The sequence below is a fragment of the Tetrao urogallus genome (assembly GCF_951394365.1).
Source record: "Tetrao urogallus genome assembly, chromosome: 9".
In the NCBI taxonomy this organism is placed as follows: Eukaryota; Metazoa; Chordata; class Aves; order Galliformes; family Phasianidae; genus Tetrao; species Tetrao urogallus.
The window spans coordinates 17,910,877-17,936,209 of NC_136822.1; the positions used below are offsets into that span (position 1 = coordinate 17,910,877).

The 25,333-nt window shown below is 38.1% G+C and overlaps 1 protein-coding gene across 1 annotated transcript in view; it reads right to left on the bottom strand.

Moving 5' to 3' along the window:
• NAALADL2 (N-acetylated alpha-linked acidic dipeptidase like 2) overlaps positions 1-25,333 on the bottom strand; it is a gene marked incomplete at both ends in the record, with an annotated part of 278,850 nt that overhangs the window by 172,218 nt on the left and 81,299 nt on the right. Inside the window, one exon of the mRNA XM_079539540.1 lies at positions 21,616-22,111. Coding sequence (XP_079395666.1) covers positions 21,616-22,111 — 496 coding nt within the window. The remainder of the gene's footprint in view (positions 1-21,615; positions 22,112-25,333) is intronic.

The window sequence follows — 25,333 nt, forward strand, 5'->3', positions numbered from 1 at the left end:
GCTTCTTGGACTTAACATGTACAAGCAACTAACTCAGAAATCACTGTTGTCCTAAATGCAGATGCAACAGAACAGCCCCTGTTCTGTTTACCAATAAAAAGCTTCTTGCCTTTATGCACCACATGCCAGCACACACATTTTGACAACGCAATTCATTTTTGGGCAGAAGGAATTGGACTTCTACTGTTTATTTCCTCTGCAAACACTAACTCAGAAGTAGGCAACACTCCTGCATGCTGTACTGCATGTGCAGGATATTCAGGAATAGCCTCTCATTTACTATTTAAATAATCCACTTGAATTTAAGCTGTAGCCACATCTAAAAAGATAAGACGTTAGTCTTCTTTTAAAATCAGCAATAATAAACAATAACCACTGTCAGTTTAGAAGGCATCAGCTTCATCTTAAAGGAAAAGCAAGGTCAGTGATAAAAAAAAGTTCATTTCATTTAATAACATTCTTTATTAAATTACTGTTCACCACAATCTGCAATTCCAACTTCATCTGCAAAAGCAGAGGGAAATGGCTAAACTGGCATCATTAATAAAGCCTGAAATAGCAAAGCTCTGCGAAGAAATACTTGGGAGGTGTCTTTAAAGAACTCTATCAGTGGCATTACAATACACCTGGAGGAGCTCATTTCTTCACCTGCTGGATCTGCTGCAGGCAGGAGGCCCTGGAGGAACCAACCATGGGTGGCCCTGTGCAGCCACTGCAACAGCTTGTGTTCATGAGTTTTCTTCTGAGCACCCAACCTTCTTATCACTGGCTACCACTGGTATCTCATCTTCTTCCCAGGTTTTCTGAGCAAATGTGTTGATTTCAGGGTGACACTAAAATAATTTCTCATTGTCTCTGCAGACACAGCTCACATCTCCTTGCTTCCCAGAAAACCCAGGCCATGTGTCAGTGTGAAAATAGAAACCAGTCCCCAGTGAAAGTTAGGCTCAGTCTTTGACAGATTCTACCAAACATAAAACAAAACAAAAAAGACTTAGGTAATAAAGAAATCTAAGAGAAAGTGGCAATATTCCTTCTAAAGAAATTCCAAAGCTTTCCTTGTGCTACATGCTACCCCGAGATGGTACGTGGCCCACTTCAAGGTGCTGCTGCCACTGTACACAGCTGCAGGCTCTTACTTCTCTCCACCCAACTTCTCTTTTATACAGAAAGGTGACATGTGGAAGCCTACATACATACATTAATATAGAACAGTGGCATTCAGAAGACCTCTCCTTCATGAGATAAAATTGCCAAGAGCAGCTAGGCAATATCTAGGAAGGAAAGTGTTTGGATGGTTAGTGAAAGCATGTTTGTGCCTCACAGAAAATAAAAATTTCTGCAGGAGTCAGGAACACTTCACCTCAAGGCATAATACAACCATTAACTGTGCAGTAATTATTGACTGTGAATTCTAACAGTATGCTCTGATGCATTTGGCACTGGCACGGAACAGGAGGCAGTAAACTAATTCAATTACATGCCTGATCTGTGAAGTTTATTGATCTTCAGAACCGGGGCTAACTTAGAGAGCCTTAACTGGGAAAGCTAAGAAGGTGCTGAAATAGTCTAATATATGTCTTCTTTCTTTGCTGCTGATGTTAATTAGGTTATTATGGAACTGGAGTCACCATTACCTTGTATTCCTAGAATTGTATCATGGAATGTGTCTCAAATTTTATTTCTCTCCCCCCCCCCCCCCCTTTTTTTTTTTTTTTAAATTTCCTTCATTTCTTATTTATATTAAAATATAAATAAATAAAAAATGAATATAAAAACACAAACATTTGAAATTGACATACATTTATACTGCAGTATATTCTAAGTGTTTAGATCATCCTCCTATCTCTGTCACAACTGTGATAGCAATTACACCTGTAACAATGTAGACCTCCTATGTTTCTCTCACACAGTATCAAGATTAGCACTCTTTGGGCAGAATGTAGTATAAATTACTGGACTCACTGAGGCTATCGAATACAAGCTCATATTGTCTGAGCTGGAATATCTGGTATCACCAACATGACAGAAGTGTCAAATATTAAGCAATACGAATATATAAGTAGCAAAAGCATGCTTAGCATTTGGAAAATGTTTTCCTTCACTAGGCCTCATTTTCTTATAGAAGACCATTGCAATCACATCTGCTGTGATGTGTTATATCCACCATGCCTTAGTGCTGACTACAACTTTTTCCTATCTCAAGTAGCACTACTACAGCCCATTTTCATAGGTTTTAGGAGGATGTTGATTCCTACGTAACGAGCATCAGAAATCATCTGGCAATTACACCCCAGAGAGAGGCTAACTGATAAATTAGCAGACTTCCACTGCAGCAGGAAGGCTGGCAAAATGTTTAAAAACAGTCCTCAGATAATCTCTGGTATATATGGAAAAGTTTATAAAGAAGCAACACCTACCGTATTTTGAAAAAAAAAAAAAATGTTACTGAGATGGTAAGTGACATCCCAGAGCAACAGCCTGCCCAGTTCTGGCTCTGTTTAATCCCATTTTCCAGGTTGCACAGCTCCTAATTTGAGTATGCAGCTTTGCAGAGGTAAAGTCAGGACCACATGTGATAAAATGGGTTCACATCAAGCCTCAAGTTCATGAAGTGTTTCTGATAACATTCCAAGGTTTGAATCCGCTGGCTACAGTGAAAAAGCAAAGATCAAAATAATCCAATAAGCAAACTAACAAATGGCCTCACAAACCAACTGCTTCTCATCCAAGTACCAGGTGGTCTGTCTGGAGCAATGCAAACTACAGCACTGCCTCCAGCTAACAGAGCAGCTCAACACAGGGAGTCTGAGCAGCTCACTGAAGAGCTCACTGCTGTGCTGCTCTGCCTCTGCAATTCTCATTGCAGAGAGAACTTCTCAAACAGTGAGTCAGAAATAAAGACCAAGCCAAGAAGAAAGAAAAAAAGAAACAAGAAAATATGCAACTGAAATGTGCTGTCACAAGCAAGTTTTGTGTCAAACAGACCTGCAATTCACCGGAACTCATTACGAACAGTGTTTTGAGATCAACCATTTTTAAAGAATAATTTACCTGCAGTTATTAAAATATGAATGTGTAATATATATAAGCATTTCAAGTATTTCTGAAATAGCACAATGTCTTCAAATAATATAGAACAGGGATTATCTGCAGCATATTAAAATAGAAGCTCAGCAAATGTTGAATTTATTGTGGCATTCGGTAAGCAATGGCCACTGCATTTTCCAGGGAATTGGGTGGGATTTCACCTGGTTGCACAGAGTAATGCAGTTGAGACAAAAAGGTTCCATGAAAGAAGCAGAAATGACTGTCTTTTTTTTTTTTTTCCTGTGTTAACAGATATGTTTGTATCAGGGTTACTGAAAAGCAGGTGAAAGTCGACCCAGACGCACTGCTTAAGTGCAATTCAAAGACAAAGTGCTCAACAAAAAGAAACTGAATAAACCTTTCTGTTCAGAGGCAGTAAAACTAGAGGGCAGAAAATGACATTCAATTGTATAAACTTGTTGCATCAACAAAGCACAGTAGTAAGTTACAAAATGTGTGTCTCGTGGTAACCATTCCTATGCTACATATAAGCAAAACAATAAAACAGTTGCATCATAGCCAAGCTGAACCTACACAATGACTCACCCTGGGAAACCTAGGCACTGGCAGTGGGAGAAGGTGGAAATGAGCATGTGAGGAACACAACCCACCAGAAAGCGAAGCAACGCACAAGCACCACAGTGGAAAAGCGAAGAACAAGTTGAGTCAATAGAGCAGGTGACAATCCATCTAAGCTAACTAAAAGATGAAGGGCATTCTGCTATTTCAGTTTCAAGCATAGTTTGCAGCTGTGCTCATCAGACAGTAAGTGCAGCTTAAAGTATACGTTTAAAGTAAGGACAAAAGTCAGTCGGAATTGTGGGGAAGGTCTGGACAGCACTTATCTGTAAGCAGCAGCAGCCAACTCCTCAAGTCACAGAAGATACAAAGAACTTCAGGAACTCTTCACTCATGCAGAGGCAACATCCTTTCCCATAGCAGCAGGGCAAGTAAGGGCAGGCACAGGATAGGAGTGGTTGGTGTGGGCCATACAGTTCCACTGGTTAGCAGAAATGCTTACCCACCTGTTTCCCCAAAAGCGAAAGCACAGAGCAGTGACAGAGCAGTGAAGTTCCCCCTCAACTGACTGATCACCACCAGACCTCAAGAACACGCACAGTTCGATTCCTGGAATTTCTCAGTACGACTCCAACTACAACACCATCCTTCTTTTTTTGCCTATATTCACTCTTGGGATGCATTAAACACCATAAAACGCATCCATGACAAAGACCTAATTTATATGATTCAAAGACCAAGTCCCACGACACCACAGATTACTTAATCGTATATCTGATTCTGTCCGTGGATTACACATATAATGCAATAACTCGAAGCTTCTTCACTTGCTTTCATCTGCAATAATATCCTCTTATGGAATTTTCCTTAAGGAAAAAAGCTGCCTTTCCTAACCCATGAAAAAGCAGTCACTGAACTGTGCTCCTGAACAAAGCAGAAAAACCTGAGCCGTCATTGTAAATCACAGCAAACTGCACACAGGCTATTCACATGTACATCACTTTATGAGGAAGATATACAGCTGCCTTCAACTCTGCACTTACGTTAGTGAATGGGCACACTGCTTTCTTCTTTATCATCTTCTTCAGGGAAATCGTGCTATGCTGGTAAGGAATCAGAGTCACACCAACTAAGTAAGGTCACACACCATTTTGGTTGGTGTTCTGCATGCTAAATAGGCACACTTCACATTTTCCAACTGAAATAGTTGGAAATGCATATTCAGAATTCACTAAACCCCAATTCTCTGATTTGCAAGGAGCAGACTCAACTTATCCACTCAAGGATAGCAACCTAAAAGATGTAGCTGTACAAAAATGCCCCCAAATATAAATACAACTTTGGAGAAGCTTTTTTTCTTTGAAGTTATTTGGGCTACAATTATACATAGCTCAAAAATAAACAATATTTCTGGCAGAAATTAGATGCCAAAGGAATAAGGCTATAATAAAGTCTTTCCAATGAGACATCAGCATACCTCCCAAGTGACTCCAGAAGAAATGCTCCAGATAAACATTAGGTTAATGAAAACACACTTTCAGGTCACCAGGCAATGTTCATTAAATGCAAAGAAAATAGAAAAAAAACACTATTTTAAATTATTAATATTTTAAGATAGCAGATGAATTAAACATCTGAACAGAAATAATCACACTACCAGAGATTTAATTGACACAATCTGAAGAGAAAAACATCCAAAATGATTAACATTTTTATTACTTGATAAATTGTCCGCTTCCACTTGACATGCACTTCCTGCTTCTTTCTGTCTTTAGGCAGCATTTAGGCAGATGTACATCACAGACAGCACTGTGCCTCTTCATTCTTACGGTAAGCAATGTGTATTTATGGTCTTATGCCCAATCTTACCAGAAAAGCAGTGTGAAAGCTACATCCACTGGGGCATCCTGACTTTCACAAAGAACCCAAGCAGCTGTGGAGCTAGACAGAAAGGAAAGCTAATGAGTTTGAAAAATACCATTCCTTTAAGTAACTTTAGCCAAAAGATAATTTTTCAGCAGATCAGCTCCTTCAGCCATTTGGCCAAACTGCCCTACAGGGTTAGTTGCAGCATAAAGGAGAAAAAGGCAGGACAACAGGGAGGCAAGTATGACAACACATCTCTGATCCCATCTGCAGCTGCAACCATTATCCAAATAGAAAGCTGCAAATGTTACATAGAGCAAAGCAGCAAGTCCTGCTTTTCCCAAGCTGGCAAGAGAACAGTGCACTCTGCAGTAATATTCTAAAACCAGACAAAACAAAGTCAGAAATGATATAGACATTCAAATCCATTTTCCTTAAGATATAACTCGAATTTTAAAGGAAACAAAGCATTTTGTGTTGAACGAATACAGGTTAATAAAGATTGCTCTCACTACTAATTTCAGATTGAAGCATGAGAAAACGACACTAGGATGACTTTATGTACTTATAATCTTAATCCTGGGACTCCTACATCCAATCAGGTCTACTTTCTCAATTTTTCATAGTATCCTTGCAACTGTAAGGCAAATTGCATTTGCCCTTGATATTGCAGAGACTTTTATGTACATTTGATTGGGTTCCTAGAGAGGAGAGAGATTTGGCTTGTGCCTGCATTTTGTTCCTAGCCACATTACAAACTACTGTCGTCTGAGAGATTTCAAAATGTGATTACTGAAAACATAAGCCATGAAAAATGGTAAAACACTACTGTGCATCAGAGCAGACTTGAGAAATCTCACAAGATGCTCATTTCTGCTCATGCAGATGTCCAAAAACATAGCTTTAAGAAGAAAATATGGTATTTACTATAAACAAATCTAAAAGTAACAAATGTCATTTTTTCTCTGTTTTAAATGAAAAAAAAATCTCTTGTACAACAGGATGGAAATTCCCAACATCAAACTGGGCAACTGAATTAAAGTTCCGCAATTATTCTACTAGTAGAGTTTCAACCTCTCTCTCGGTAGACACAAATATTTATTACAATACCTCTGTATATACCTAAGTTCCTTACATTCCAGCTGTCATGCTCCTTCCCATCATGCTGTGCCTGGAAATGATGCACGAAGTTAAAACAAAACAAAAAATTGACACCTGAGACAAACAGAGCTAAGGCACCTTCCTTTACTAGCACAAAATCCAACAGTATTATTCATGAGGGGCATAAATAGGGGGACACAGTCTGACATGTTTTGTCAGCAATCACAATTGTGGTGGAACTGGTATCTGAAGAAAAGCAGCATTTTACAGTTACATTGTTTTTGCTCCTCTTTAACCTTCAAGCTGCTTAAAAACAAGATAATTTTTAATCTGCATATTGCATGGCATCAAAATAGCACTTCTGCAAAGCTGAGAAAACATATGCTGTCAGCAAAGAACAAAATGATCTCTTTGATTCTAATACCTGTGATAGTAGCATGATAATAACTACGTGTGACAACTTCTCCCTACTCTCAAAATAATTATGGCTCTCTAGAATTCAGCATCTGCATTACCAGATGTTACTGTCAAACACGTAAGCAAAAGCACTGCAGAAACCTGGCCAGCCTCCAGAGTTTTTGTCTCAGTACCTCAGCAGATGCAGGTGGTTTTCAGTGGCCCAATATTTGGAGCACCAACCCATGCAAATCCACTTATGTAAACAAGAAAATGACAGTAGCATATAATGCATCATACCCAAACAGCTTCAGCAGGATCACTCCAGTCTGACTGGGAATGACATTTCTGCTAACCTACCAAGAACTCAGATCAGGTTTCAGCATTTGTCTGACATAAAAACAAAAAATATTAATGTCACTACCTATTTCTGAAAGCCCTTCTCTCCACATCTCGCATTAGGATACGATTACTTGCTTTAACTTCAACATTCTTACATACACATAGTATTTGCCTGAAAGATGACACACAAGTTATTAAAAAACAGACAGGTACAGCAAAATTTTTAAATCTTATATTGAATCCATAAATCATTCACTCTTAACATGTAGCTTGTAGCTTAGCACCAAACTCTTTGCCTGAGTACGCTGATTTACATACAGCACGGTGTTATGGAAGAATTTTTCCTCCATCTAGGTACCTCCAAACTGCTGCAATCTGAAATCAAATTATCTTCAGTAGGGAAGCAATGCAAACTCTAGCTGAACTTCTGGAGTAAAAATAAACATATTTAAAATGAAATTAGCCGTAGCCAGAGGGTAACAATCTTTCAAAAATGTGCTCAAAGCACTACTGACGCAGAAACTTTTTGATGTCACACACCTTAGCTACGAAATCGAGAGGTTTAATTTAAAAAGAACAGGCCTCTTTCTACAGATGACTCATGCACCCTTTCTTTCTCACAACCAGCCACAGATCAGCTTTCTTTCTGCCATCTGGCTGCACTTCCCTACACTCTCTCTTCTCAGTACCTAAATAACACGCCAACCAGCACGCAGCAGGATAGTTACATTTGGAGGGCTTTCTCCTAACAGTTGCCCCAAAGCATTCTGCAAAATCAGCAAGTGAGGTACAGTGTGCTGCTGGTACTTGAATTAAGGAGGTGAGCACGCGTGGGGTGAACTGCTTAACTTAGATGTGAAATACGAACAATATGAGAATCCATCTGGCAGATCCCAGCAGAGCTGTGCAGCTGGAGAGGTAAAGCAAAGCCAGTCTTGCAGCCAAAAAACTCATCCAGTATTTAGTATTTCGACATGAATCTCGAAAGATGCTGGATATGTATCAACCATAGTGTGCAGTACAGGACTCAGGCAGGAATCATTAGGGCCTTTATAACAGCAGGAGTCTAGCACTACAGTAATAAAGTCAAGGTTTCAACTATAAAACTTTTTCATGTCTGTATAACTTAGCTGTCAACAATTTCGTGGTTCAAATATTTCTTAAAAGTCCTTCGCCTCCATTGAAACTGAATTAAACTGAAGTCCTCAATCATTTTTAAATAGCATATGTAGTAAGTTTCAGGCTGTTTGCAATCTCTTATTCAATTCTCAGTATTCAACATTTAACCTGAAGTTCAACAATTAAGGCATTTGCAGCCAAATTCCACGATTCAGTTTCTTTATTCACAAAACACGTCTGCGCATGCTACGGCTATTTTGTTTTGGGCAACAACCAGTTCTTATAATACCATTTTGTTCGGTTGAAGTTTAACAGCTACAACTAGTTTCCATGTATTCAAAGCTGGTAAGATATAATTTTTGCCAGTAGGTCTGGAATTATTTAGGTAAACTGGTAAAAGCAATTCAAAGGCAATTTTTGTTACGTTTTGTTCAAGGTAAGATAAGGGCATCTCTACCCTGCTTTCCTCTAGTACATAAAATCAAAACCATATAATTAGCTGTAAACAAATATTCACTTTAATTTTGCGTATCTTGTAGAATATGGTCTCTTTCTGAGTTAGTGCTAGCTTTATGGGCTCAAATAATACTGTAAGTAAAAATCATTTCATTTTACCACATCTTTATGAATATTCCCAAGGCAGTTTAAATATTGTCTGAAACATATGCTAAGAAGTATGGGTTATTTCTCTTTCAGCTATAACAACAACAGAAAGAAACTTGAATAAATTTAAGATATTACCACAATTTGAAACATAGGGCAGGGGAAGAGAGGAAAGACCGAAGCCAAAATAGCTTTTCTGGCAATCTTTAACAGCATTCTTAATTGAAAGTGAAGCTACAACACTTATTTGCAATGCAGAAAGTACAAAGATGTACCTTGTAGCTGGATAGCAATCTAGAAAAGAACACTAATTTTCCATTACTGTGGTGTCATCTATTGAAAGCAATATATAGTCAGTATTATGATATCCCTTTTGTCGATTCAGTAAAAACAGCCCTGTCATTTTCTAAGGTCACATTTCTTCTCTGAGGTATCTTTTTATGATTTCAACTTATGTGCTGTATAGTAGTCTACCATGAAACCAAGAAGCGCTTTGTGTACAAACTACAGTAAGATGACAATTATTACAAACCTTCCTGTGTAAAACCACTTTCATTCTAGAAAAAGTAACAACTTCTTCTCTGGTATAATAGGTATTGATTTATGGATGCAATATTACCACCCTCATCTCAGTCAAAGTCATTACTCAGAACACTAATGAATAGCACAATGATACAGAACAAATAGTTACTCATCTTCAGATAAATCTGATTTGCATCTCTGCTGAACCTGGAGTCACATGGTATATAACAGCCTGCAATCAGTCTTCACCATGCAACAAATGAAAGGACTTAAAGGGTCTGTATGCACCAAGGATCTAGAGTACAACCCAATCTTAACATAAATTACTTTGGGGTAGACTGAAATACAGTTACTGAATCATCCTGAATTCTTTAGGAAGCACAGCCGTCTCTGGGTAAGTTTACAAAGAAATTTACCTTCCTATGCTGAAAGACACGGTGGAAATGTCAGCGGTTTTATCTGAGCAGAAGCAAATGGGACTCGATCTCAGGAGAGTCAGCCGTTGTGCAAAAGCAGCCTTCAGCAAGGCAGCTCAGCTGCAGCCTGTGAGGCCCAGGAGGGTGCGAGGCCCCGGGGGCGAGGTGCTGCGGCAGGATGCCTGCGAGGGCTCTGGGACTTCCCCGAGGCGGTTGTGAACAGGTAACTGAGGTAAGGCAGCCCATTGGCAAGAGACTGAAATATAGCTCAGGCAGTTCTGCATTCCTGCTAGAAAAAAATTTGACTAGACCAAAAAATCGATCTTAAAAAAAATCAGGAGCGTTCAGGACACCAACGATCAGCCTGCGCTGAGAGGAAGGAGATGGCCGCCAAAAATGGAGCTGAGTCAAAACAGCAGCAGGCCATAGAATCACAAGGTTGGAAACGACCTGCAATATCATCTAGGTCCCTACGAGCAGAGCCCAGTACACTCGCTAAACTCGCCAGGCACTTCTCTGTGCACCTCACGAGGCCAGCAGGACAGCTTTTGGCAAAGAGAAGCTCATCTTTCCACAAGAGGCGTTCCACCGGGCTGCACCTGGCTGCTGAGAGGAAACAAGATGGCGGCTCGGCTGGCTCCGCCCCCAAGGGGCACTGTGCGCCTCGGGCTGCAGCGCTCATCATGGCAGAGCTAGCACCGTGCGGCAACGTCCCTGCAGAGCCTCTCTCTTACCTGAGACCCTAATTTCATACACGATAATGTGATCTTTAATGTCGGTCTTAATTACATTAACAAAGGGGATGGGATCCAATCACAATTCCAAAATTTAATCCCGGGTATGATTTATCCTGATCCAATTAACTGTTTCCCAAATAGTGAGACCTGACGTATGATGAAAGAAGAAAGGAGAAAATGAGAAGCACATAAAAGAGACTGAAAATTCGGCCAGCCTTACTCTTCCTCAGGGCAGCGCTGATCACTGCTGCAGCCGCAGTCTGTACATGCTGCAATTTCTGCAGCGGCAGCGCTGGCAGAACTCTACAAAGAGAGCTACATTAATCCAGTCAGGATGTGACGAAAGCATGTAAAACCAATTTCCAAATCCGTAAGACTAAAGTAGGATTTAATTTATTTAGCTTTGTATTTCTGCAATAATTCCAAATGATTCTTGTTTTAACAGGGTCTGTTTTGTCATCAAGAAATAAAAACAAACAAAACAAAAAAAAAACGAACAAATATTCAGGCAGTTGAGAGCTGCAAATTCAAGATAATGCCCCGAAGGCCTCACTGTGCTATAAACAGCCCTGTGCATGCTCTAGCAGAGCATAGCAGCACCAAGCTCGGCCTCGGCTTTGCTCCTGCCAAGCCCCAGAACCTCTCTTCTAGTTCAGTTTATTAATCAAAAGACAACAATAATATCAAACCTTCTCAGACTAGCTATTTAAAATAGCTCAATAAAAAAGAAAAATAAGCAGTAGCTCCAGAGATTTAGAAGTTTAACACTAATAACAGAGCAAACTCTCACTGCCTTTTCTTTAGAAACCAGTTGGTAAAAACTAAGAATCTGATCTCGCCAATAATGACAAAAAAGGAAAGGCGGGCACTGTAGCCTCAAGCCTTTAATGTAAACAGCTGCTTTTTCCTCTGTCAGAAACCCATGTGAAGGCAGTGGGCTGGTCAACAGAGCAGGCCCACGTTTCCATCAGCACAATTGAGCAGAATGCGATCTTCTCATTCTCCTTTAAAGCTTTTCTTAGTTTACTTGACCCCCACTGTAACAAGACAAGGCATACATTGCATAAACACAGTCCCTTTCACTTAGAAGTGTTTGTACAAGTGCTACAGATCACACACACAAGTTCAGTTCTCCTGTTCCTCTGGGTGTCATCTCCAGTTCTGGCACTCAAAGGTCTGCACTACGGTCTATGCACTGCATCTCAGCTCCTAGGCTACAAATTCTGATTTTAAAATGCGGTCAAAATGCAGAGCTGCTAACATTAGTAAAAGCAAAGGAAAGCCCTACCATCTGAGGAACTCACCACACTGCAGAAATACGAGTCTTCAAAATTACACTCCAAGAGAATTTTTTGTACATGTAACAAATTTGAGCTCAGTACACCTTGGTAATATTTTTGGGAAAAAAATAAAGATAAAATGCATAGATTAGAAAAATTTCATAAAGGAACCAATAAGTCACTTCATCTCATCTTTTTTACTTGATCAGTGCTTTTGTTTTTAATGTAATGCTTCCTCTTTCAGCCACTGATTGTTGCTATGTTGTTTTCCCACACCAGACTAAGGAGCTCACATACTTATTTTAACGTCGAAGTACTTCTGCGCTGTGATCAACATAATATTTTATGTTGCCTAACACCTACTTCACTATGAAGGAAATGAGTTCCTCAAACTCATATTTAACTTTTATTTCTCATCTACTGCTAAAGAAATGCTACCAACTTCAGGAGTTGAGGCCCATCGTTCCCTGCAGAACTGCATCCTTAATAACTTTCTAGGTTCTATGATAACATAGTCATCATAGCATTTCAGTTCCTACAGTTTCAAAGGACTTATAAATACAGAAAATACCTCTGAGCCTAAGATAAGGATGGAAATCAGGTTTCAGCCACAACCACAGGGAGAAGAGATACTGAACGGTAGAATATTTGAAACTTTTGAGATTCGTAATGCAAGTGACCAAACTTCAGCTACTTTGCAAAAGCAGATATGCATTCACATATGTGCAAAATCCCACATATAAATAGATGACTGTATAAATATATATACACATGTTTATGTCCATAGGAAATAGAAATTGCAGAACTTATTTCAAGTTTAAAAAAAAAAAAACTCCATGAGAACAAAAGGAACACCTATCTTCATTTCCAAAGCACAACATCTTATCTATCATCGTAGCATATATGTAAAGCTGAATAATTTAGAAATAAAACCCCCAGAAACCATATTTGGATTCTCAGGAACCACAGAGATTAAATTCTCTCTTTTCTTTTTTTTTGGGGGGGGGGCGGGGAAGGGAGGGGGCAGGAGTGGGGAACAGTTTAATTTTCTTACGCAGTTTCTAGAAATATTTGCAAAGAAAAACCAAGCATGATAATACAGAGGAAAGCCATTTGTGTTTTCTTAGTCACTTTCTGCACTGCTAGCAACACAGCAGCAGGTTCCATTTGCCTTACACTGAGCACATAATGAATAATTCAGTTTCTTGCATTGTTCCCTAAATAGTTGATAGGGAATGGTAACTTTATTCATGACTGTATGGCCTTTTTTTAAGCTCATCTATGTATTTAATAATGCACATCACAAGACCCATCACCTAGCTTGGCCTTTATTAAAAATAAAAGCATTTAGTAACCATTGCAAACAAATGGCCATGAAACAAGCAACTTCCCAGAGCTACCACCTTTTGCTCACAAATAGCACTCACCCAGCTATTTAAATAATTAAATGGTCCCAATCTGCACTGCATCAGCGTTGTCTCACGTAGCCTTCGACAAGAAACAGATTCCAGAACTGCTGGGAACATGTTCCAGCCTCAGCCATAATCATAACCATAAATAAGTGAGCACTCCGCTAAATCACAAATGCCCTGCTGGAACAAAGAAAATGATTTCCATGAAAGGTGACATTTTCACAGTCTCCTTATCCATTTTAAACTATCACTGCTTCCTCCCACTGCCTTCCACTGTTTTGAAAAACTCCTGGGCTTCTCTAGCTTTCAGGCTCCAGTTCACCACTTGAAAAAAAAAAAGCAAAATTTGTTATTTCATAGAGCAGAACCTAAGTATGTAAGTATATATAAAGGAACAGTAACCTTTTCCCTTAAGCCTCACAAGCTGCTCTATTAGCCCACTGGTCAACAAAGTTTGAGCTCCCACTGGAAAATGTAAGAAAAATAAAAGAAAAAATTGTATATGCTGATCTTTTCTGATATGATTGTGGAAGAACTGGTACAAGGAAATCCGTGTGATACTACAGAAAAGAAAAAAACTGTACAACAGCTGAAAAGATGGAAGTTGTTAAATTTTCTCCAGCTTTCACAAAAGATAAACAAAGACACTAAGCTGGTTGAAGACCAGTTTCTTTTATCAATGCACATACAAAAATCCAAACTAGGAATAATACTAAATTCAGGATTTCCAAACAATTTTACTTCTGAGACATTAGAATACTTAGTTTTGGTAGTGACACTTGAGTTCACTATTCCTTTGTAATGAAAAAAAAAAAAAAAAAAGAAATAGTAACTGGGGAAACTTCCATCTAACTGGAATATTTCAACATTTTCACCCATTAAAAAAATAGGAAGAAAGGGGGCTGTGACATGTTTTCTATTCCGGACTGGCACTAGTTCATCAAGAACTCATCTGCATGTAAATTTCAATCAATTAAACGTGTCCAAGGGAAACATTGGGTGAGGGTGAGACTTGAAGGGAGACATGAAGGGTGAGACTTCACTCTCATTTTAAGATTATTATCTACTGAGACAGCGTATATTCAAAGATCCATACACACATCCTGACTTATTTAACTTCTTGTCCATAAAGAGTTATCAAGAAATTGTGGAAAAGCAACCATGAAATAAACTTGTTTAATTTTGAAAGTCTAACACTGGACAAGTTCCAATATTACTGGAAAAGGATTATCTTTTTAATATATTTTATATTTGTTTCAGCATGGCAAGTAATACACTTCAGAAACTCATCAGCTTTCAAAGAGAATTGAAGTGAGAATAGAAGCCCCTTACTGCAAGACTACCATAGAAGACAATTATTAAAATTGATTATTATTCAGACAATATCAATTTCATTATCCCTGATCGATTCCTAGTGTTGCCTGTTAGTAGCCTTCAGTCCTGAGCGCTGCATGAATGGTAACCTAATCCCACACAAATTGCAGTCCTGCTGGTCTCAGTGAATTTGGTAACAGCCTGACTTATTAGCAAGCTTCTAGTAGATAGCTGTCATAGGTGCTGACTGCAGGAACTGGATGTCAAAGCACAACCACAGAGGGCTGGGAAAACTCTTTCCCCTCAAGGCTTTGTTAATTTGATTTATGTGTACAGGCAGGAAACTAATTGCTAATTGTTGCAGTGCATACCATGGAATTGCAGCACTCCATTCAAAAGCTGCATCTCAAGAGTACCAATAGACTTCAGCTTTACAGTATGGTGATGAGAGACGCATCCTAAACAGGAATTTGTTAGTTCTGGTGCCTAAGAAATGGTACAAAGGGAACTTGCAATGTCCTGTGCCACCATCTCCTCCCTGGGGAAAACAGCCACCCCTGAGCACACAGTCACACTGAGCGCCAACACAGTTACCTCAGCATGAGCACACTCTTCCTGTTGTTCAGGCAATTAGCAGATAACACATCTCATATCAGTAATTAAATTGTTAAGAGTCTTTGTTCTGGAATGTTTGTTTCTCAGTATCATTATAAGTATGTTCCTGGGACCACTAGTTAAAGTTGTTAATTCTCCCTGTATTAAGGTGCAAAGACTGGACAATGTCAAACCACTTTGTACAATTTCCACATCCTCGATATTTCCCTGTTGGAAGCAATTGCTCTACAAAAAAAAAAAAAAAAAAAAAAAAAAAAAAAAAGAATACTTCTTGTTGTCTCAACAGAATGTGATGGTTGATGGTTTTTTCTACAGAATCTTTCTGTTAGAAGACATATGGTTTGGTTATGTCTATAAAACTGATGAGTGACGACATAAATAAAGCCCTTGCCTGTAAATACTGCCTTTTAGCCAGTATTATTGTCAGAATCACTCAGAAATGTCTAGTCAAATACTTCTTCAGGTATAGTCCAATACTAAGCCTCAGGTATACCAAACACTGCACAAACTGTTACTGCTCTGTGATTCATAAATGTTTTGCCATCTGTTCCAGTTTGCCCCATGCTGAAGAAACAACCCTCAGAAATCCTTAGCTTTCCAAATAGCATTCAGCACCTGCCAGTAAAGGCATGAGGCCTGGGGGACATCAGCTGGTCCCAAGACCTTGAAAACAGGGAAACTGAGGGAATCAGTCCCTCGGTCCTCCTGACCACCCGAGCAGGTGAGAGTGAAGTATGCTAGAGCTTAAAAAGCAAATTAGTCGTCAGCCCATTTCATCATCTGTGATAAAAAGTAGTACTTGTCACTGCTGAGAGTTGCTATTTTTAATTAGGACTAAATTGCTCCATACTTTTCAGCAGTCATGGTAAAGAGGTAGATGTCTAATAGCTGTGGAAATTGGTTTTCCCTCTAAACTCTAGCCACACATCTGCTTATAGCAAATGAAGCAAATTGGCAAGGTAACCTAATTTTAAAAGTTAAAATTACACAGTCCAGAAAGGAGTCATCAGAGCAAAATTCAGTTGCTTTCTATAGCCTATAAAAAACAGGTGTTCCTTTTCATTAGAAAACGTGAGGCACTGCATCAACACTTAGATATTCCATAAGAAAGCACTCCAATGTGAAAGTTCAGGTTTCAGGCCCTGCTCCTCCTAACACAGAACAGGACCACTACCCTCAGCCCCCTCTGTCATCTCTCACCAGCACTGGACTGCCCCCTATCTTCCTCCCCTCGTTTCTACCCCAAACTTGTGAACGCTGCATTGAAATAGATAATGTACTATAAAAAAAAGTAAGAAAGATAGATTCAAGAAAAAATGGTAAAAAAGAAAAGCCTTCAAAAAATTGCAAATTAGCTAATCTACAAAATAAACAACCTGGAATTATACCCTTATAGGAGAATACTCCAAAGCATTATTCTCAGTTTTCAGTTTGTAGCCATGCAGGACATCACATGCAACACACAAATCCTTCAGCTTCTCTTCTTGTATGAAAAGGTCTCAGAGGTTTGGCAGTATCTGTCATTTTCTTATGCCTCAACAACAATTTTTTTTTTCTTACAGGTAAGTTGTCCCAGTCGCGATTTCCTTTCTGTTTTTCCTAGCACAGAACTGCACGATGATTTGAGAAAGCCGCAGTAAGGCAGAAGCCATTCATGTGGGCTGTGACAGATAAGAAAATTTATCAAGGGACTCATTACTTATTATGCCAATGCGAAAGTACAGCTTATTGGATCTAATTCATTACTATATCACACTGGTGTATTGCTTACAAAAAATAATTTTAAATCAACACTGTGCACTTCATTTACAGAAAACACAATTATAACACACAAAAAAATCACACTGTAAATGATTTCCCAAATCAAACATCTCAGATTCAATATATTTTTATGGTGATCATTAAGAAAAATAATCAACAGAGGGGAAAAATTGTTTTTAGTAAACTGTATAGTGGACTTGATATATATATTAATCATGTCCTTAGATGTTGAATAAACCATAAGCTAAGATGTTTCTTCAAACAGGAAGAGGGATTTTATAAGCATATGCTGCAACTGACAGTAATGGAAGAAACTATATAATATATCCCTACATCAATGTAACGCTTCTTTCTTCCATCCATAGAAAAACAAATGAAAGAGCTATGTTAAGCCATAAAAAAAAAAAAAGGGGGGGGGGGAGCAAATCAAATGAAACCTATGAAAACCATAAAGCAGACAAGACTTTCTAATACCTTTGAAGTACAAACACAGACTATTTTGGGGCAGGGGAAAAAATCATATTGGACATAAGTAGGTATCTGGAGCTGAAATTTATCAAGTTAGTGTTCCACAGATAATGGCTTGGGTCATGCAGGGCATCTTTCTTGCACAAAAGGTACATCCTCATGTTCTCAGAGCCATTCTTTATGGGTGAGGTACCAGGAGGATAACGGGGAACTTTCACTTGTATGATACTACCTCTTATCTCCTTTCAAAAGGTCTTTGTACTTATAAATACACATTGAAAATTGCCATGTGAATGAAAAGAATCCCAAGTGACTACGCAAAATAGGGGAAAGAAATAAATCCAGAGAGTTCACTGAGCAACTGCTTACCCAGGAGCATCACAATATCAATTTCTAAAGATGCAGCAGAGAGGACTTCAGATTCAGGCTAACTATATTTAGTGCTTGCATTTTTACAGCAATACAATAAATATCTGAGACTGATACACAGCAGCAAATAGGATGAATTCCCACAGACTTACTATTTGCAACATATTTCTCCCGTGCTGGCATGACAGAAGTCAGGATTTATTCGCATACTGAGAACACACAGACAGCTGCTCAGACCCCAGGTAAAGCAAGAAATGGTCTAGGCCAGCTATTCACCCATGAATATGTCAGCATGTAGCTATTAATGAACAGTAGCTATTAATGGCAGTGGGGACAGAATGGGTCTCTCCTGGGAGAAGCAGCCACCAGGAGCACAACAAAAGTCAGTTATTTCTCCTTTCTCCCCTTGTACTCTTCCCATTAGAAGGTGATGATCTATTCCTGCTGAGATTTCTCATTTATGGGACAAATTATTCAGTTTTTCCTATAAGCAACTTGGAAATTTAATTCATTCCAAATTTCCACAGTTCAGCTTTTCCAAGACATTCTGGGCTCTCTTTGCTTGCCAAGCATTTTCCAAGTTTTACTTGATACAAATGTTTGAAGCTCCAAGGACTTAACAACACTGAATATAACTGCTGAAGGACAACAGAAACTTGGGTCTGAAGGAAGTTTCCTTTCTCACTTTCAGACAAAGATATAAAGTCCTTTCCTCTCTGCAAAGCAACTTTTGTTTCTGTGGCAGTGACCATGTAAGGAGAGCTGCTTCTATCTACTTTCCTACAGTCCTTTGAAGAACTAAGCTGAAGTTGAGGATAGAACCAGGCACTGGTGACAAATCAATTCTTGCCAGAGATGGATTTGTGAGATTCTGCAGGTGATATTACCAGCTGGAAGAAGGAAAAGATACGCCTCCAAAGGACAGTTAGTTACAACTAGATGCATTACGAAGGGATTTAAACCTCCCTATTGCTCGAGGGGGAAGAAATCTCAGTGAAGAAAGATTTGAGTGAGGATATATAGAATGAAAAGCAGAGCTGAAATGGAAGAACAGCCCTACGGACTGGATGAAGAGCAAAGCAAAAAGGTCTTTGGTCTGTAGGTCCGTGTTGTTAATCACGGAAACACGTATTCATCTTTCACAGTCATAAGGCTGTGAATGTGCTAGCAGCTGAGAACTCTCACTGTTGAAAGGAATGGCACAATAAGGCCGTACAAGGCTTTCAGGATTTTTAAAATAACATTTGAGAGAATTAACTGATCAGATAAGTAAGGTATAGCTAGAATTATCACAAACAGCACCACAACAGTCCATCTTTCTTCACATTTATCATTCAATATGAATCCACTTACAAAGTCAATTTATAGACATCAAATCAAAAACCAAAACTTCCTATAAAATAAACATAGTAGACTCATTATCTCACTTTTTTTTCCTCTTGCTTTTCTTGAAGACAGAGCAGCAAATGAGCAAAAATGAGTCAAAAAATGACTCAAAGGATTGGCACAACTGTGTCTTCAACACATTTTCCCTTTAACTCCTTTATCAAAATTGTTAGCAAAATTTCTTACATTTATTGAGTCTGATCTAAGTAGTAAGCTACAAAAATTAAATTAATGTCATTCTCAGTAACATTTAGAAATTGCAAGCTAAGCAGCTGCCACTTATCCCTAGTAATTCAAAGTATATTACACTGAAAGACTTACAATAACACTTATTGATTTTGTCAGGTTTTTTTTCTTTCCCCAAGAAACATATGCTGTGTGTTCTATATTTGTGGGACTCCATATACTCAGGTTTCATTGCAATAGCTTTGACTCTTGACAAACAGATGTTGAGGGAAAATAGCTTAACTGAACATGCAATAAAAACTTTCTCAGATCAAAGTGTTGGATAAAGAAAAATCTTGTGGGTAATATACTAAACTAAAAGCTCCAACTGTATATTTTTATACAGAACTGAAAACCAATGCTTGATGACATTTGTGGAAATATTGCTGTTATGTAGGAAAAAAATCACCAAGTTCTAAGTATTATGCTAATTAAAGTATGGCAACACGGTAAGTTCTATTAGGTGCAAAGTATTTCTATAATTGATTTTACCCAAAGGCCAGACTTAAATTAACATCTCAATAGTTAGCCAAAATAATTTGAAAAGTGATGAAACAACAGAACTTTTTAAAACCACTCTTCAAAATAATAAAATGGCAAGCAATTCCAAATTCCAAATCAAAGTATTGGAATACCATCCTGACACCAACAGAGTTCTCTGCAATTTTCTGTAATTTTTGTAATATCCTATCAGTAGAATCTAGCTTATTAAAATACTTTGCTCATGATTAAGCCTGATGACAGACCTCAGTCTACCTTCCTTTGTGAGCAGACATAGAAGTTAAATCCGTAGCATACAGAACCCCCAATTGTTCATCATAGCATTTCCCATTATGAAAATAATTGGATCCATAACATCGAGCCAGAACAGCACATGAAAACTGGCATGAAGTCCTTTATAATGCATATATACACATTTTAAACTTGTATTTAGTAGTAATACTGGTTCAAAGCATGCTACTAACCACTTCAAGGATTTTAGGTTCAAGTTTACCTCATGAAAAAAAAAAAAAGAGACAAATTATATTGGAATATTTCAATAATTACTTCCAATTTACTTCAGAAATACCCCACAAACTCTTTGGATTTCCTCTACAACAATCCTCCTTAATCCTGGGTATATAAATTCTGCCACTTCTCAGCTACTACTAATCAAAAAATGTGCAATGTGTTTCCTTCACCATGAAAAAAGAACTTTCTCTGCTCTGGGTCACTTCCAGAAGCCAGAAATAAGTCAAATTCCTCCTTCATGGAGAACCAACTTTAAAAAATTGGCATGAAAACCTAGTTTCTTCCACATTCACTGCATGAGAAAAGTGATTGTACTCTCGTACAAAAGCGTTTTATAAACTTTCAAATCAGCGGAAAGTTTCTGTATGGAAAAAGAAATAAAAAAATAAAAATAAAACCCAGTCAGGGGTTTCAGTAGGCAATTCATAACACTTCATATCCATACCCAAGTTAATAGGTACTATGTATTAAAACACTGTTTTTTCAATTCAGTAAATTTTAAAAACGTCTTGGGAGAAGGAGTCACCCTCCTGATTATGTTCTTAAAACAATCTCTCATAGTTCGGATTTCAGTTTTCCCCTCTAAAAGCACGCAAACTTAAGGTTGACATCACACTCACAGGCTGAAAATAGAGAGCAAAGATTCATCTATTTGCCACAGACCAGACGGGGATTTCACGGAGATCTTATTATTACAGATCACAATCTAACACTTTGCTCTTCAACAATGTTATCTGACGATTGACTGCAACTAGAAAATCTGGTGCTTTCACCTATATCCAATCTGAATAGTTTGTGTTTTTGCAATTAACGTACATGAAAGGTAACATTAATATACTGAGTAGACAAGTTACTGATCTCTTAAAATAAATACATTTCCATAAGACAACAACTAAGACAAATCCACGTTACTGTAAGTATCATTCATAAAGGAAAATCCAAGGTTTGTAAGTAAAAATAAAAAAAAAAATAAAAATTAACAGCAATTCTTTATATTCACATTTGATGGCTCTAAGTAAAAAAAAAAAAAAAAAAAAAAAAAAAAAAAAATTAAAACACATACCTGTATATTTGCTGAATATTTTCAGCTTTGATTTCCTTGAGGATTTCGTGGTAGTTCTGAGGATTATTTGGTTCTGGAGATGCTGGAGGAGAAGGGCATTTCTTGCCCGCATAATATCCTATCATAATTCCAAAAATAAATAAAATCAACGCAGCACAAAATACTTTCAGTATCTGAAAAAAACTGCAGCGGTGGCTCTTTGGCGACTGTCTTGAATAGTGTGAGATGTACTCAGGGTCTTCCTGAAGTCTCTGGAATCTTCCCTTAGGAGAAGCTGATGGCTGGATGGGCTCAAGATCGAGGTCAGGGCTCTCTGAGTTTCCCAGATGATGCTGGACTGCACCATCGAGTCGGAAATGGTCAAAGCCAGGCTCCTCCAGCTCTTTTTCCATGTCCCATTCCAGTTCTAGCGCTGTGGCCTGGAGGTCATCACTGTCAAGGTATTGGCCCTGGGTTCTCTGGTCCGCATTCACTTTGTGATAGGCCATCTTTTTAACTGTGAAAACAAATTTTAAAAACAAAAAACAAACTTGAGTGTTTGTTTTCTCATGTCTATGCAAACAATTTATTTATGTCTCCTTTGCAAACCTGGGAGAACTGAAAATACGAATTAAAAAGCAGAAACTCAGTTTCACTCTATTTTCATCTCCCCGTTATTCGTTGTAGGATCAGTGGTCCCACAATAAACATCGAAGAGGAAATAAGATATTTAAAGGAATACAATATATTGAAGGATATGAGTGAAGGGAATTGATGAGTACCAATGGCAAAACACAGAAGTTACTCCATTATTTTTCTCAGTCTCAAGATAGCAATAAAAATTTGAGTGAAGGTACAGAATTTCCAAAACAATTATTTATTATCTGAAAGTCATTTTAAAGCTTAACTGTGCACATCAATTTTATTGCACACACTGTACAAAATAAAGCTGCTAAAATAAAGTTGGAAAAATAAAAATAACACTTGCCTGTTCTGACTCTAAACACAAGGAAATGAGAAGTTAAAAAAGAAATTTCAGAGTAACATTCTACTTATACATCAATAAAAGACTTCTTTTTAGATGGAAGATTCTATTATTTATAGGTATTTTAAATGCATAGTTCCTGAATGACTGATGAATTTACTTAGAAATTGTCCCAGCTGTTTTGCTGCACTTATTTTTCCCAATTTAATGAATAAAAATCACTGCCAGATACATATTTACAACAGAATCAATCCTTTAATAGCATGGCATACTTCTAGATACTTCGAAGGAAGTACAAGCCCTCCAAGGGGAACTGACCTCCACTACAAACATTCAAAGTCAATTTCCAGCAAATCATTTTTAACCGACTGCACCAGTGGGGTGCCGTTTTCCTCCATACTCTGACAATAGCTATTCCATCACGTAAGTATCTGTAATCAACGGCTTCTCTAACTTCAGACTCATCAACTAGAATAAAATGATAAAGATATTAAATTTCTTGCAGCGATAGATATCAAACCAAACCCTACACTACATTATCCTTCCATTTTGATGCTTTAAGGCATTTTCAAAGTACCTCCAGATTACGTTACTGGGGCCACATAACAGATGAACACAGTCTATAAGCAGAGAAGAATTTAGCTTGTTTGAAGCTCTTTTGAAGAGAACAAACATCAGAAATCACTGACATAATGAACAGCCTATTGTCCACCAAAAGTCTGTCTCACTCTCTACCAATTTACAGACTATTTCCTTGTGCAGGTATATAAATACCCCTTGCCTATGCTTCTCAGAGCAGTCCAGTAACAGTGAAGACAGCACATACCTGAGGTACGTGTTTCAGGTTTACCTACCATACACACTTTGCATATCAATTATCCACCTGCAGTCCAAACACTTCTATTTGCAGTGGAAGCAAGAGTATAAAGTAAGCTGAATTAAGTTAAAGCACACTGCATAATTTTAAGCACATTTGGATCAATGGACATGCATGCTTCTCAGACATCCAAACGTTGCTGGAAAACCCACAGGGAATCTTTTAAAATCATGCTAGTGTCCTTTAGGATCAAAAATGGTTAGCAAAAATATCTTCCCTGAAAATATGTAGATAGTTCAGAGCTTCACAGATTCTGGTCAATTTAGCAATCACTTAAGTGCTGCCATTCTGAGGTACCTTTGTGCATCTTGCCATGATGCATGCTTAAAATTATGCATATGCTTCATTGCTTTGCAGATCAGAGAACAAAGTGGAAAAAATTTTGTAGCTAAAGTCCTATAAAATAATACATTGTAATTTTTCCAAGTGAATAATCATATATTCATAAAAATACTAGTTTCAAGGGACCTTTGGAGATTATCTAGCCCAGTATCTTATTCAAAGCAGGATCACTACCAGGCGAATTATGATGTTGCCCTGCTGAACCTTCAAAACTTCCCAGGACATAGAGGCCAACACCTCTCTGTTAAGCTGTGGGACTTCTCTTCTGAAAATTTTCCTAACATCAGCCTGAACTTCATGTGCCACAACTTGCCCTTACTTTCACCACCTGCCACTACCAAAGAGAGTTTGCTCTTACATTTCCTTTGACAGAAGAAGAAACAAGCCCTAAATCGGGAACCATTTGCCTGCAGTCTCTCCAGTTTCTCAGCATCCTTCTTAACGAAGAATCCAAAGCTGGACACAAGTTGTGACCTTGCAGAACAGGAGAGCAGTAACACTTCTAGATATGCTAAGCCACGGACAGGGGAATTTGGCACCCCCATAGTGCTTATACCAGAGTGCTGGTCTAAAGCGCACCATATCAAGCCACTCTTCCCCAGCTGGACTTCACTTCAAAATCTCCTGAGAGCGTGTGCTGTCTGCTCATCCAGTTTTTGGGGAAGACGCTGAATAATGTCAGCTTCAGAACTGGTCCGCTGATGCACTGTGCTCGTTTTACGAGGCACCACACAGCCATCAAGTGCTAATAAATATCCTTTGGAAAGCTGAACCAACCAATCTTCAAGCTACTTATTTTTCCTTTTGCTCTGCCTCCTCCTATTTTGTTGGTGAATGGAATAATGTGCAAACATCAGTGACATAAGACACCATTAGGTAATAACAACTGCCCAACAGGTTCACTTTCCCAACACCATTTCATACTGCTTTCTACTAGAAAATTATTAAAAGATGAGTGTTTTGCCCTTCAAAAGTAAAGCAAATCTCTTCTATATAATTTTGACTCCAGAATTAATGGAGTCATTTAATACAAGGCTTTAGTCAAATAAACTCCTAACAGGTTATGGCAGTATTACCCACAGAATAAGAATTAAAGGCAGTTTTAAGACGTAGTTGCATGGCTAATGATCATGCTGAATTTATGAATAGCATCCATTGTATATCAGTAATACTTAAAGTTTTCTCTGCATTTATGACATTTTAAAAACACATGCTATTGTTCAATGAAGTGTATTAATAAAGGTTATTTAAATTTCTACATATAAATACATAATAAAAATTCATACTGAATTTCTTTAAATGGTTGTTAATGCAGTGAGTAGTAACTGCACTCCACAGCATAGTATCTCAGGAACTCAACTTGCATACAAAGTACCAAAATCAGTCATCACACTTCAGAAAAAAAAAGAAAAGAAAAGAAAAAAAAATGCTAAAAGAACTGAAATAACAACAAAAAAAATCATAATACATTTCAGAATCATACTTGAGACAGACTTCAGTGGGATCTGCTTTGCAATGCATGTGGTATAGTTGAA